We start from the raw sequence: 15,213 nt of genomic DNA, 5'->3' as shown, positions 1-15,213 counted from the left end.
TGAAAAAGAAAAAGTCTGTTAGTGACACGAGAGGCGATGACAGTATGATGTGGATGAAACAGATGGTGTCAAGAATACTGCACACATCAGCTTGAAATCTCACGTTACGATCGTGAAGGTGTTCCTGAATGTTAACACCTGACTCATTCATACTTTCATACATCCTCTCGCAGCCCACTGCCTCGTGCCGCTGGGTGCACAAGTCATCTTTGGTGATATGCTGGAGGTTTACAACCTTGTGGGTCGACAGTCCTAGAGTAGCATCCTCAGTGTGATACGATTTTTTTCGGCATGCATGCCTTGCATCTGTCATCACACTGATGTTTGATCTTGGATCTGTCATCACACCATCACACCTAATGTAATGTACGCAAGGTAAATTCTGTCATTAGAAAAATCACTGTCACCTAATGGGGACGACGAGCTCCAGACGATAGTATGTCTGTTGGCACAGCCCAAAGTGATGAACAGCACATGCCCATCCATTGTTGAATTATTCACTTCGAGCGAAGACGTGCAAGAGACTGAATGTGCATGAACTTGATCAATAACATCCTTCACCTTGTCGTGTTTACCAACAAACAAACATGGAATTGCTGCTGATGTTTGTTCTTGCCTGTGTACATTACATATTCCACTATCTTGACTGCAGGGAAACTGAGGACTTTCACCGCTCAAGAAATTATCCAGTAGACAGGACACAAAAGCAGACCTAGACTTATATGTTTTAGCCCAAGTTCCAACTTATCATTAAATACTTTTCTTGCTTCTTCATCATCAAAAAAAAACAAGCGTGTATCTTTTGTTACAGCATTCTGCTCGTAGGTTTTAACAGTGTCGTTCGTCAAAGTTTTCTTGCTGCGTTTCTTCAGTGGCTGTGGGTTTTTCTCCATTGTAGACCTGTCACACTGGGAGAATCAGCCTCTTGTTTGCACCACACTCTCTCCTCTCTACGGTCTACGTGTGCATTCCACCCAAGTTTTGAGTGCTACGTGTATGTAGGCTAGTGTTCACACTGTAGTATTATTGTATTTTCAGTTGTGATGTATACTGTGCTTTAAAATTCAGTTGTCTTTGTGTTTGTGTCATTTCCGCTGTTATCTTTTTCTCCCTTATTTATTTTTTTTTCTTTATTTTATGGAGAATACATTCAATTGTCGGTCCTAACCCTGACAGTATGTTCAGTTGCAAACTGTTTCACTTCAGCTTTTTAACTGCCAACGCGTGGAAGGGAAGAATATTAACGTGGAAGTAGTCTTGTAAACGTAGGTAGGCCGCTGGTCATGTGACCCCCTGCTCGCCGGTCCCAACCCTGGCTGCTCCACACAAGGCTGGCTGCACGCTCGCGCAGCGGGGTCACGTGTTCACACGTGGACGAGGTGAAGAGGGTGCAGGGTGACGGTTGACACAATGGCGGACAGTAGCTCGAAAAGAGATGAAGCGACAAGGACGAAGAACGAAAAACGTCAAGAGTGATAAGTCGATTCCAATTTGTGTTTTCTATGTTTGTCTTTCTTTTCGCAGTCAGTCTTGTTGTTTAACCTTCTGTTTCTTCGTATGTTGGCAAGCTGTCATATACCATCCTCCTTAAAAAGTGTGAAAATGCACTACATAAATTTGGATTATTATTATTATTTGTATAGCGGTGGAAAATATATGAGAAACATTCTAAATTTAAAAGAAGAAGAAATAATATTTTGAGGCCAAGAGCTGATGTGTGCAGTATGTTTGGCATTATCTGCTCTAACCACATCATGTCCTTTACTTAATTGCGATCCTCTCGTGTTGCACTACTCAACAATAGATATGAAATTGAAATTGATCATTTTGACCCACCCCGTGCCTTGACCTACAGATATGTACATGTACAACCTTGTGGTACAATCTTACGATGGGCGTATATCAATGAATACATAAAGGAGACAAGCACTGGACCCTTAGGACTTGTTCCTTACGAATGACTTCCTTTGACAACTGAAAAATAAAAACTCAACAAATGAGGTATTTCGTTATGTTTAAAAGTAGGCAAACATTCTGTGACTGCGATGATAATGTCGATTAACGATTACTCAAATCAAATCAAATCAAATCAGACTTTATTGTCTGTCGAGGAGACCCAGGACAGAAATTTTTCTTCGCTCACTAGGGCAGGCATGCATACTGATACAGACATTTAACACACAGGAGTAAAGATACAGTTAGGAGTACTCAACATGGATTTGAACTCAAACCACAGACAATAAGAAGAAAAAGATTAATAATATTTTTATTCTAATGTATATTCTAAAAACATTTCTGTTTCTTTGGTACTTTACGTCTTTTTTATGTCGTGTAAATAATTTTATTTTGTAAATTTCTTACAATTGACCATTCCGATTAGTGAATTTTCTGTGGCATACAGTTACAATCATTCCTTTGTTTTTACTGCCAGTAAAGAAAACTTGTATTTTTAAAAATTTACACCACGTTAATGTTTTGAAAATTCTTTAAGATGGAGTATAACAGATAATTGTGTATGTTGTAAGTTAATAGATATAAACTTTAAAATACCGGTAGAAATTTTGTTCGCGGGCATTCAGGTCTACTGGTAGCTGTAATGGAGGGTTACGTGGTTCCTGTGCGCAATGGCTTACTATTGCATTCAGTCATCTAGCATTCGCCCACACACCTAATTACAACAGATCAATAACGAAGTTTCAATACTAATGACAAGAATATAATTAACAAAAAGTGCATATATATATATATATATTTATAAGAAAATAGCTTACAAGCATTTCATATGTAATCTCAAAACTTAGCTTTCTGGTGCTTCTCGCTACTGTGCAGGGCGCTGATAACTCCACTATTCACACGTTAAGTTCACACTTTCCTAATGATTCCATTGTTCACAATTTACTCAGTTAAAGTTCACACCTCCGTAATGATTCAAAGTCCCGTGGATCTTTTTAACGTCCTTTTCCCGACGAACTTTCTGTCGGCCGCTCTTTTTCCACTGCCCCTACTTTGTTCGTTCCTTCCTGTGGGTGTTTCCCCACCAAGGAGGGTGGCCCACAACCACTACCAAACTAAACACCTCAAAAAAAGATAATAAGTAGAAATACATTTTCTACAGTAGCAACCGCACTTCTCCCTATGAACTGACTGAGCTTTAGGAAACGGGTAAAAAAGGGCTTTAAGATTTCTTTAAATTGTTTCTGCGGTGTCTCATCCAGCTGTGTCTGTGCGTATGCATGTGTGTTTGTGTTTGTGAAAGAAATAGAGATAATACGTGCATATGCAACTCAAGTGTGCGTTTGTCTTATTACAACACACAAACAGATGAACAGGAATGTAGAGACTACATATGTGTGTATGTGTTCGAAGAGAAGTTGTTGTCTATAGCAGCCACCAAGAAAACATTTTTTCAAATCACAAAAGACAAATGATTGCGCTTCAACTTTTTTATTTTCACCTTGCATTTTCAATGCCATTTATAACGATAAAGTTCAAAATCTTACAACACGTTTTAAAAAAAAATTCGACATTATTTTCCACTCTTTTTCTTTTCGTAGAATTAATTGCTTTAGAATTGCTTGTGAGGTAAAAGACCTTGGGTTATAAGGTAGACTTTTGCAAAAGTGTTAACAGTTGACTACTCTTTAGGGTTGGCTAGTGTATATGTTACCAGTATATTTCCTACCTTTTCATAACATCTTGTGACTGAATAATCAAACAGAAAATAACTATCTGCGAAATATTTTATTCAAAGGCTTTAAATGATAATTCTGACTGTAATCGATTATTCCTTAGAAAATGTACTTTTTTCAAAATAACATTCAGACAGTATCAAAATTGCAGATCATGGAATATAGTGTCATTCTACAGTACAAATTTTGCTCTCAATTTTAAAGAATGTTCTTGTCAAAGTGTAACCCCTCGAAGTTCACCAAAATAAAGAAAACGTATTTTTAGTAAGACAATGACAGCTACATTATTACTTGTTAGGTGTGAAAATTAATCTTTTGAAGCTAAAAACAATGTCTTTACACAAATGTGAATCTCAACCAAGTGTATTATATTATTGCTTTTATGGCCACATTGCAGTGCCTTATGGGATGTCTGACACACTGTCATATTTTTGGTTACTTTTGTTGTAATATTCTAGAGATTTTCAACTGTAAACAAAAACATTAGCAGGGTTGTGTGCCATGACACTGTTGAAGGGTGACAGTAGACATTGACAGATAGTTCTTAGAATTCCAGTTAGCCGATGAGCAAGGTGTTAAATCAGGTGAATAAACTCTGCACACAATGTAAGTTCCATGAAAACAAAAAAGGAAGAACATAAAATAAAAGGATAAACATAACAAATAAATACCTTTAAGTACATTGTAAATAACCAAAAATTCTGCAAGTTCTAAAATATTTTTGCAATGAATCCCTTAAAGTAAAAATGTAGTCGTCTTTATTCAATTTTTTCTCAAAAATAGTTGTAAAGTACAATTGCTAAGTTTCTAGAGTGTTTACATTACTTTAAAATGTTATGGACGTAAACACGCAGATGAACAATATCAGATTCATGTCAATATGTCTGCCCAATGAAATTATTATTCTGTATGTTGCATACTTTGACATATTGTAGACTATATTATACATTGTAGACTAAATTATATATTAACATTATTTTATGTATCATATTGTGTATAAATATATTTTACGCAAAATGGTATTACCTTGAGGTTTTGCAATGCAAAAAGTGTAAGTACATATAATTAAAATTTCATCAAGAATGACAGACCTGATGATTTCTAAATGAAAATAGATAAAAGTGTCTAAATGATGCTTTAATACCTTTATGCTGGTTGGTCTGTGCAGGACTCAAAGTCTGCACCCACGTCGGTTTACCTGATAACAGTCATTGTCAGACGGTATATAAATGTAAATGTAGACTGATGTTAATTAAACAATTTGTGTTAAAAATCTTATCACATTACTTTCATCCAACAAAATCAGTGTTAGTGAAGTTGGGAATTTGCAAAAGGATAGGTGAATGTTTTAGAAACATCTACACTCTTCTACAAGATGTACAATATACCAGGTTTGAAACACACATAGCAACAAATTTGGTGTTTCTAACAAAGAGTGTTAAAATTGTATATATCTGATATTTCTGATATATTCGGATAAGTAAATAGGATATACTTATTTCTTCTGCCTGGAGCACTGGGTTTCAGATTGGATTTCCCGCTGTAATTGAGTTTCCTTTGATATCCAGCAGTCGCACTTAAAAATGTGATTTGTTCTTCCCCAAACCACAATCTGTGAGCAACAGAAAAGCAGAAAAAAAGTGTATATGTCTGGTGGATACGAGCTTAGTGACAAATGTGTAATCACCCTCAGAAATCATAAGCAATAAGATATTTAATGTCTTTAGACACGTTGAGAATTCCCTTTTCTGTATCATTGAAATTTAAATTTGCAAAGAGGACAACCATGACAACATTGCATGAAATACGCATTTTTATGAAATTTTCTTGTAAAGGCTAATACAAAGCATTGCGTTTATTTGTCTTTATCCTAAAGGATGTAGTATTACTAAAGTGATAACCAGGTAAAATAACAGTCGCTGTGTCAGGTGCCATTGGAAATATTGTCTGCCTGCTGCCATTAGGTTTAGGCAAAGTAGTCTTTAAGTGCAAATTCCTTGGGGGACTTCCCGCATGTGTAATGCTTTGTAAAGAATATATTATACTGAGTAAATGAACTATAAATTTCAATAAATTTGCAAAATTTATTTTATTGTGAACATTAAACAATGTTGTCCGTGGTAATCAGTTGTGATATCTACCGCAGTTAGCGTAAATGCTGTGATGTGATTAAAGAAATGTGTCCACTTAAATGAAATAAATCTTGGAGAAATATTGGTGTAATGTTGAGGCATGCTGGCTCAAATGATACCTTCTATCATGGTACAATCGTGTCAAAATATTTTTTCCAAGCACAGAAAAATATTGGACTGAGAGCATGGCTACCATTAAATCTCTAGGGTGCAGTCTTAGACATATATATTTATATTTATACATGATATTTATATTTATATGTATATGCCGACATGTGTATATATATATATGGCAGTCACGCATGACAACTGCGAGTCATCATTGTCTACCCCCGGACGGCGAGTTACCATGGTGACAGCCATGTAGCGGGAGTTTCTTACTGGCCGCTGTATCGTTTCTATCCTGGCTTGAGGCTAGCTCTCAGTGGCCAAGATGGTCAGTACCTACAAGCGCTGGAAACACATTGGTATAACCTTTTGTGCTGTCACATCTGGATCACATAATTACCAAATTAAATATCATTTATATCTTGGGGTCTTATTGAAAAAAGCATGTTCAATAGAAACAACTTAGTGGAGAAAGAATACACTACAACAATAACTTCATATTCCTGTAACTGTTGTGTTTTTTCAGGTTAAAAGAGAACAGTCTTATGACATTTATAAAACATGAATCTGGCACAGTGACCAGATGCTATGGTGCTATTGACAGCTATATTGGTTGAGTATTTGACCCAAGCACAACAATTCAGTTTTTATTAGCATTTACTGCATAGAATGGTTTTTAAAGTTATACTTTACCTCTCGGAGATGCCAGTCAGGAGAAGAGTGATAACCGTCAGACCTGATTGTCACTGAGCACACTTCACCAATGTCGTCCGTTGTAACAGAGAATTCCTCCTTCCGATTTCGCTCAAAGTTGCTGAGTGCATTGCCTAATTTTATTTCTGAGGAAGATCCGCGAGATCCATGGAGAGTAATAAAGATACCAGAGTTTGTTCCCGCGTCTGGTATGTCCGATGTAACAATTAAAATCACCCATCTGACCCCTAGAGAAATAAAACACACCAAAAAATATGTAAAAGTCCCTCTTTCCGTATCGTTCCTTTTACTGTACAAGCCTATAGCTTCAAACATTACCCTCCTAACACAGAGGATAACATCGTTCGCTCTACAAATATAAAATACACAAACAATTTCGTTACATTAATTATTTATATCTTCCTAGTCTTTTGTATTTTTATAATCTTCTGTTTCAATCTTAACAAAGATATTTCTGTCTGTGTACTGTAAGTGTTTTGTGTATTTTCAATGTACATTACAAACACTGTTACCTTGAACACCAAAACCTTGAATGAAGCAGAGCAGAAAGACGAGAGGCCACATCCTGTTGCTCCCACTCGACGCCAGCGGCTCCACTTGTGGAAACTTTCTAAAGACAGTCTGTGATAACGAATATATATACTTACTACAAATTTTACTTTCGGTCATGTGACTTTATCAATATTTCTATTGCATTTGAGAAGAAAATCACGCAGATGGTTTGTGTATAAATTAGAAAGAAAATTAAAAAAATTATTTGCCATATAAAAACATACTCATCCCGGATCATTTCCATATTATGTTCTGAGTGCTGTCAGCATCGAAAATAATTGCAGTAGTAAAAAAAGACGGTGGCATCAGTGCCCAGAGCTCGTATCACATAAAGATTAACTTGTATTATGTTTGTGAGGGCAACGAGAGGCGATGACAATAAAAGATGTGGAGAAAACAGATGGTGCCAAAAATTGTGCACACATCAGCTTAAGATCTCAAAATATATTTTCCTTTTCTTTTCATTCTTTTATGTCATACATTTCCAGCAGTTGTACTCATCATCAACCATTGTGCACGTACGATAATATAAACAATGAAAGAATGTGTACTTCTCGAACATTCTCCTTTTTATATGTCCTTCTCCTAGTATATTTACTTTTAGGCAAACACTGATTGTAAAGAAAATTCCCGCTTTTTACTTTCTTATGTATTTTCGTCATTTGCTGAAATCCAATTATCTTTTAATATTGTTTTGACTTTCAAAAGATCTGTGTGTCAGGGATAGTTTAATACATGTCCATTACTTCTCAACTCTATCTGACCTTTACGCGTTTCTCCGTTTCAGAGGCCCTGTCTGTGAACTACAGACATACAGACACAAAAAAGGAGTGTTTTCGCTCATATAAATTTAATTAGACCCAAGTTTTAGTCATTAAAAATAATGATGTTCCACGTCACAAAAGGTTATCAATACAATCACCATGGACCTCTAAATATATGAGTGGAAATTTTCTCTCTCCGAATGTGAAGGACAATATTTTTACACTCACTATTTTTGAGGAATGTTTTGGTGTCATTCTGCTAAGGACAATGTTAGTCATCGATAACTTTTCAATTATTTCAAAAAGGACTAAAATATAAGCCTTGAAGGAATATAAATATACAATCATATACAAGAAGAACATCATATTATTTTTGAAGGATTTGTCAAATGTTTGTTGTAACAGCTTTTATACAATACAATACAATACAATACAATACAATACAATACAATACAATACAATACAACTTTATTATTCCGCAAGGGCAATTACAGGTATGATGACAAGCCAGCACACTAGTGGAAGATTATGTAGGTGATTAAAGGGAATAGATTCTGGCGACATACACACACATGTGCACACACACACCCACTCATATAGCAACACAGCAACAGGAGGTTCAGTGGCATCCCGCACACGGTCACCTCAGGCTGACACATCATCACAGCTAGTGGAATTGAAGAAGTAAATGGCACGTGGAATGAACGAGTTTCGCTAACGGTTCGTGCGACTTACCGGTACAGCGTATCTGCGACCAGACCGCAGAAGTGAGAACTCACTCGCCACCACATGACCAGGAATAGTTAGGATACGAGATGCCGTCCTAAGGATTTGCTGCTTATTTAAGATGGCTAAATCCCTCTGCTTGGTTCCGGTGATTTTGGAACAGATCTTAACAAGGGAGACAAGGCTGTTCCTGTTCACTACGGAGAGGTTGTGAAACCAAGATGTGAAAGAAAAGGCGATGAGACTCTCAACGAAGGACTGATAGAATCGAGTGAGAATGACTGGGCTGACAGAGAAAGACCGAAGCTTCCGTAGCAGGTATAAGCGTTGCTGGCTCCGCCTGAGGATCATGTCAGTGTTCACATCCCATTTAAGTTTATCATCAAAGATAGTACCTAAATATTTATAAGTATCGACTATCTCAATGGCATCACCATGGATAGTACTGTTAACCACAGCAGGTCTGTTCAGCCTAAAGTAAAAGATCATTTTCTTTGTCTTTGAGACATTCAAGTCAAGAAAATGTTCATCACACCAGCGTACAAAAGCAGGAAGAGCGCCACTGTGAACGTGTTCATGCTCATACAAGAGAGACAACAAGGCAGTGCCATCAGCAAATTTTATAAGAAAGCTTCTATCAACAGTGGTTCTACAGATATTAGTATATAGAATGAACAATAGTGGGGACAAGCAACAGCCTTGAGGGGAGCCTGTACAGGTAACAGTAATGTCGGAGAGAGTACCACTAACGAAAACTCTCTGCTGCCTGTTGGTTAAGAAGTCCAGGATCCAGAGAGTTAATTGATGGGACAAATGGAAGTCTGAGACTAGGCTCTCTGCTAATAAGTGAGGTTGCACAGTGTTAAAAGCAGAGGAGAAATCAGCAAAGAAAAGCCTTGCATGAGCTCTAGGTTTCTCCAGATCTTTGTACAGAGTATTCAGCAGGAACAGCTTAGCATCATCTACACCTCTCCCAGCTCTATAGGTCAAGATATTTATCAACAGCAATCACTCCTGACAATTTTTTCCAGCGTTTTCATGATAAGTGACGTAAGAGCAACTGGTCTGTAATCATTGGGTTGACTGGGCCTAGTGGTTTTTGGGACAGGCACAATGTACGAAAATAATTGCAAAAATAATTGCAGTAGTAAAAAAGACGGTAGTAGTAGTAAAAATAGACACATAAATATCAGGGATAGATAGAGGAACATCCAATTTTCTTTGCCACCCGTGTCAAGTATACTATCGTCCTGATAACACAACACATGACGTGAATGTGTTCAAAACAACTGTTACAAAAATAAATAAAAGATTTAATGGAATTTAAGGCACGTTCCTTAGAGCCTTAGTCTGATTCAGAACCGATAACTCACTACAAACTATACCCTCTGTCATCATCCAAATCTCATCATTCCTTGCTACTCCTCAAGGAGCGTAGGGCCGCAACAAACACCTCGCCAGCGAACCCGGTTTTGGGCAGCCCCCCACCTCAGCTGGGCCATGTGGTTTCCGACAGCCTTTGCCTCGCTCTCTACTGATCTCTTCTCCAAGACCCACACTCTGTTTTGGCCTCCAACTTTTCTCTTCCCTGCGGGTTCCAGTCAAGTGCCTGCTTGGCAATGGTGTCAGCTGGTTTGCGCAGGTGTGTCTATCCAGCCCCACTTGCGCTTTTTGATGTCTTGACTAGTGGCATTCTGGTTAGTTCTTATCCCACAGGCTGCTGTTGGAGATCCTCTCAGGCCATCTTATTCTCAAATATGGCGAAGGCATCGGTTGGTAAAGGTCTGGAGCTTGTGTTGATGGTGTTTGTCACTCTCCAAGTTTCAGAGCCATACAGTAGGACTGCCTTCACATTGGTGTTAAATATGCGGGTCTTGTTGCGAAGGGATAATGCCCGGGAGTTCCAGATGGGGCGCAGACTGTTGAAAGCGTGCCTGGCCTTGTTTATGCGGCTTCTGATGTCGTCGTCCGCTCCACCATCCTTGCTGACGATGCTCCCCAGATATGTGAAGCGGTCTTTTTCTAGGATGTTCTTCTCCTTGAAGTTTGGATTGGAAGTCCTGCTTGTTGTTGAATTTCATCACTCTGTCTTCTTTTGTGATCTTTAAGCCGGTCTTTCTGCTTCCTCTGCTAGCTTGCTCCAGTTTGGTTTGTGCACGCTGCTGCCAATGAGATAGGAGACTGATGTCATCTGCAAAGTCCAGGTCTTCTAGCTGTTTAGTGAAGGTCCACTGGATACGGTGTTGTTGTCTTGGGTCGTCTTACGCATAACCCAGTCTATGACCATCAGGAAATTGTCGGTGATAGTATGCAACCCTGTCTTACACCAGTCTTCATTACAAAAGTTTAGTGAGTTTGCCATTATGGATAACTTGGCAGGAGTGAGTCTTCATACAATCCCTGGACGATGTTTATGAAATTTAGGCGGAATACCATAGCGGTTCATCAGCCTCCAGAAGGCACATTCTCAAAGTCCACAAAAGGTTATATAAAGGGAGGATTGCCATTCGATGGACCTGTTCTATGATGATACGAAGGGTTGCAATGTGGTCAGTGCATGATTGTCCTGGCGAAACCCTTGCTTGTTCTGGTTCTCATTCTCATGTCCTAGTGCCTTCTTCAGTCTCTCTATTAGTATTATCCTTGTCAGGACTTTGCTGGGATGGACAGCAGCATGATTCCCGCCAGTTGTTGCACTGGGACAGGTCTCCTTTCTTTGGAAGTTTGACCAGGTGGCCTAATTTCCAGTCTGCTGGGACTAGCTCTTGTTCCCAGATCTTGTGTAGGAGGGGCTGTAAAATTGTTGCTGTTGTTTCTGGGTCTGCTTAATGCTTCGGGAGGTATGCCGTCCGGCCTGCTGCTTATGCCATTTTTCATGCTTTGATAGCTTTGATGATTTTCTGTCTTAGTGGGAGGCTGGTGTTGACGTGAAGTTGTGCAGTTGCTGTGGTATGTCAGGTAAAGATGGTGGATGAGGTCTATTCAGGCATCTCTTCGAAGTACTCCATCAGCGGTCTCTTTGTTCTGGCATCATTTTGTGTATGGTCTTGTCGTTTTTGCCTTTCACCAGCTTCTTTGAGTTTAGCTCTTGCCTGACAGAGTTCGTGTTCTTTCATATAATCTCTCATGTTTCCCTGTGTGGCTGCGTCTTTTGCTTCCTCTGGTCAGTTCATGGTGAAGCGTCTCTTGTCCTCCCTTGCCGGCCTTTCACTTGGCGGTTGGCTTCCAGTATTCGCTCTGAGACCTTCTTTCTCTTGCTGGTCTTGGACTGGTTTGAGCTTCTGTTTCAGTCCCTTTCTTGATTCAGTCTTTGCCCAGGTCTACTTGGGTCATCCATTCCTTATGTTTTTCTTCCCTCTTTTCCTAGAACATCTGTACTACGGTTGACTTCCAAATTCTTGGGAGAGTGTTGACAGTGTTCTTCCACAGATTCTTCCCGCCAATCCTGCAAGGGCCTCATACTTATTCTTAATTTCACAGTTATAAATTATAAATACCCTGTGTAACCACCGAAAAAACAATGAGGTAGAGAGCGAGACACTTGCTGACAAAAACATTTTGACTCTTAAACATAATTACAAATACTACGATACAACGCTGTGTGTGAGTGTAGAATTTTTTTACATTATTCGATTCACATTATTCATAAAATATATATCAAAACATACTTACTAAGAGGATCTTTCTTCAATAGCATAGGATTGATCGAAAAGATACTCGCTGGATACAAAACAAAGCGACCCGGATATTGCCTTAACTACTCCCTTCTCTTCCACCCCGCGGTCACGCGGTGAGTCACGCTTTGTTCACTGCGCGCGCCTCGTATTGGCTTCATATTGTTATACCGTCTCTGGCTGAATAGAAAAAGCTCGATGTACGCGTCAATCATCGCGCGAGATGTCATGCCCTGTCTCAACTGTCGTCAGTTAGATCGCATTACACTGGTTGTCCTTCGTTGACTTCCCTATTGGGGCCGATCAAATTCCCACCCCTTCTTGCAGGGCTGTAAGTTAATTAAGAGTTGAAATAAAAGCTGTTCTTTCTGAAAGTGGATAATTTTAGTGGTCATAGTTAATAGAGACGCACACTCGTGTGAAACTCCGTTGACCCCGTCTGCCGAGGTGTGTGCATCCTTCATGTGAGCGCCTTAGGTTTGGACCGGCTGCAGGGGGTCACGTGACAAGCGCCGACGACATCTCGTTACCTAGAGAGGAGGAAGGAGGGGAGGAAGCTGGAGGAGAGGAGAGGGGGGTAGGCTCGGCGCTGGGGAACAGGGCAACTGTTTGTTTAGTTTTACTTACCTACTTGTTGTTAAATTAATCGCAAGTTAATCTTATATTTGTTACGCTAAGCGTTCTAGAAGTTTGATTACCTGGCCTTTCCTTTAGTGTTATTTTTGCGCCGGTTATTAAATTAGTTCGGTCTGTGTTCTGGCTGAATTTGTCTTTGTGATTTCTGTGTAGTCTGCCACTCTGTTACGTCATGAACCGTCTCCGGCCGAGTGAGAGGTTGTGCGTCGTTACAAATCTTGAGTGCGTGACCCGGTGACGTCCGGTCGCCGCGAATTATGTTAGTGATAGTGTATTAAAGGTAACATTTTAAAAAAAGGTATCTAGTACTAACCACATTATAAGAGACTAATTAGAACATGCGATTGTGAGAAAAATTAGAGACCTTTGACAATGTTCAATGCAGACCTTGCTTGGTATTTCATGCAGTTTGTTTTAATTCGAAGGTATGATTACAAAATATAAAACGTTTCTTTACTTTGCATTAATTTTCCAAAATTTTAGTCTGTTCAGGAAAAGCAATGTGGTTGTCTTGCTGCTTTTGCCAGAATGAAACAGACAACACAAAATTTTGTAGTCGCCGCGCCGTGTTAGTGAGAAAGCAAGACACAAATTTCGTGCATTTGGCTCAATAAGTTCACCGTCAACTTCGAAACTAATAATAATTAATAGTACACAACTACGAGGGAAAAGAGTATGTGTGTGAGCTTTGACCTTAGTGTCAAACTTTCCTGGGACTATAGTTCATGTGAATCCATTATTGCACTTTGGTTTTATGTTTCTTCCTAAAAAAATTCGTATTCGTGCTCTTAGCATTTGATTTGGGTAATACGGTCAATTAGCAGGCAAGAGAAACGATTACACAAATTAATTATTTACAATCACTAGCATGGGTAAACAGGGTTAAACTATTTACAAGCATATCTACAAGACAGTTTCCTGTAACAGCGAGTTATGTTGCGATCGGATTGTATTGTGTGTGAGAGCACACACCCAGGGATGGCAAGCTTACTTTTATTTGTAGCCGCCTACGCTACACTACCTTTTTTTCAAAATGTGTAGCCAGCTACACTGACAGCTACAATTTCCAAAAAGTAGCCAGCTACTTTGGGGCTACTTTAAAAATGTTAGCCAGCTTCTTTTGGCTACTGTTAAAAGCGTTGATGTTATAACAAGTAGCCTTGTTAGCCCAGCTGGCTGTAAGCAAACATACACAAACATCAACATACCACAAAACCCACTATTACTGCTTTACAAAGTTTTATGATTAATATGAAACGGAGAACTGCAATATACCGCAATTTTTATTAGTGAATCCATAAATGCTTTCATTCATTCCTTTCCCCCCTTCCTCCCCCGCCTTTTTCACACAACAAGGTTACACGTATTTTTACGATTATATTAAACATTTCTGGATCTTTTTTCCTCATCCTGTTTTAGTGACAAAAAGAAATTATATAAAGTTTTTCCGATAACATTTGTTTTCTATAACTATTTGTTCCACTATTACTTAGAAATGAAAACTAAACAGATGACTTAAGGTATCAGTACCTGGATGGAAAGTTTCAATAAGTTAGGTTATGTGGTGATTAGAAAAATGTCAAACCCTTATCATACTGTGACATGAACAACAAGACCATTTGAAATAAATGAGTTTGCATGGAATATAAGAAAACACTGCTTAATCTAATTTAGGCAAGCAGATCATAAGGCATTTTTTTTCTAACACTGACACTGAAAACAAAGAAAGGAACACAAACTAATTGTTTCCAAAAGCTGATAGGGTGAAAAGTATAGTCCTGGCATACTAGAATAGGCTTTAATTATATATAGTAGGATGTCAAATGTAGCATATAAACACTGAAATATAGTTTTCAAAAATGATCTGATACAGATATATTTATTTTAAATCTTTAAGCTTGAATTTCTCTGTTTGTCGTTTTTGACATCCAGTCCTAAACTATAAAACATATTTCTCAAGATTGGCTTGTGCTACAGCAGTAACATTTTGCAATTTTGTTTAGAAATGCATAGCTACAAGTGATGCATTTGAGAATATGGTATAAACATTACTTTTGATAAAATTACATTTTTCTAAATATTTTCTAAATATTTAATTGCCACATTCACACTGATCGGGGGGTACCATGTCTGATTTTTTTATATCTCCTAGAAATCTTGAGATATCAAAACGCCTTATGCATCAGTTTTCTTATCAGTGCCTCTAGTTTACAAAAAC

General features: G+C 38.5%; 1 protein-coding gene across 2 annotated transcripts; it reads right to left on the bottom strand.

Annotated features, from left to right (window-relative positions):
* Positions 1-5,151: 5,151 nt before the first annotated feature.
* On the bottom strand, positions 5,152-7,325 carry LOC112567660 (lipoxygenase homology domain-containing protein 1-like). Of its 2 annotated transcripts, none has more exons than XM_025244375.1 (3): positions 7,156-7,325; positions 6,623-6,870; positions 5,152-5,301 (listed from the first exon to the last, which is right to left on the bottom strand). In XM_025244375.1, the coding sequence occupies exons 1-3, from the start codon at positions 7,310-7,312 to the stop codon at positions 5,185-5,187; spliced, it is 522 nt and encodes a 173-aa protein (XP_025100160.1). In that variant the 5' UTR covers positions 7,313-7,325; the 3' UTR covers positions 5,152-5,184. The 2 variants fall into 2 exon arrangements, with proteins under 2 accessions (XP_025100160.1, XP_025100161.1); XM_025244376.1 differs by lacking the exon at positions 5,152-5,301 and adding an exon at positions 6,157-6,274.
* Positions 7,326-15,213: the final 7,888 nt, after the last annotated feature.

This window comes from Pomacea canaliculata, linkage group LG7 (assembly GCF_003073045.1).
Source record: "Pomacea canaliculata isolate SZHN2017 linkage group LG7, ASM307304v1, whole genome shotgun sequence".
NCBI lineage: Eukaryota > Metazoa > Mollusca > Gastropoda > Architaenioglossa > Ampullariidae > Pomacea > Pomacea canaliculata.
This window is presented reverse-complemented; position numbering and strand designations above follow the sequence as displayed.

Excerpts from the sequence above, each read along its gene's own strand:
- LOC112567660 (XM_025244375.1), bottom strand. The coding sequence starts at position 7,312 with ATGACCGAAAGTAAAATTTGTAGTAAGTATATATATTCGTTATCACAG. Across the intron at positions 6,871-7,155 it reads TCAAGGTTTTGGTGTTCAAG|GGGTCAGATGGGTGATTTTA; the intron begins GTAACAGTGTTT and ends TTATTTCTCTAG. Across the intron at positions 5,302-6,622 it reads CTGACTGGCATCTCCGAGAG|ATTGTGGTTTGGGGAAGAAC; the intron begins GTAAAGTATAAC and ends TGTTGCTCACAG.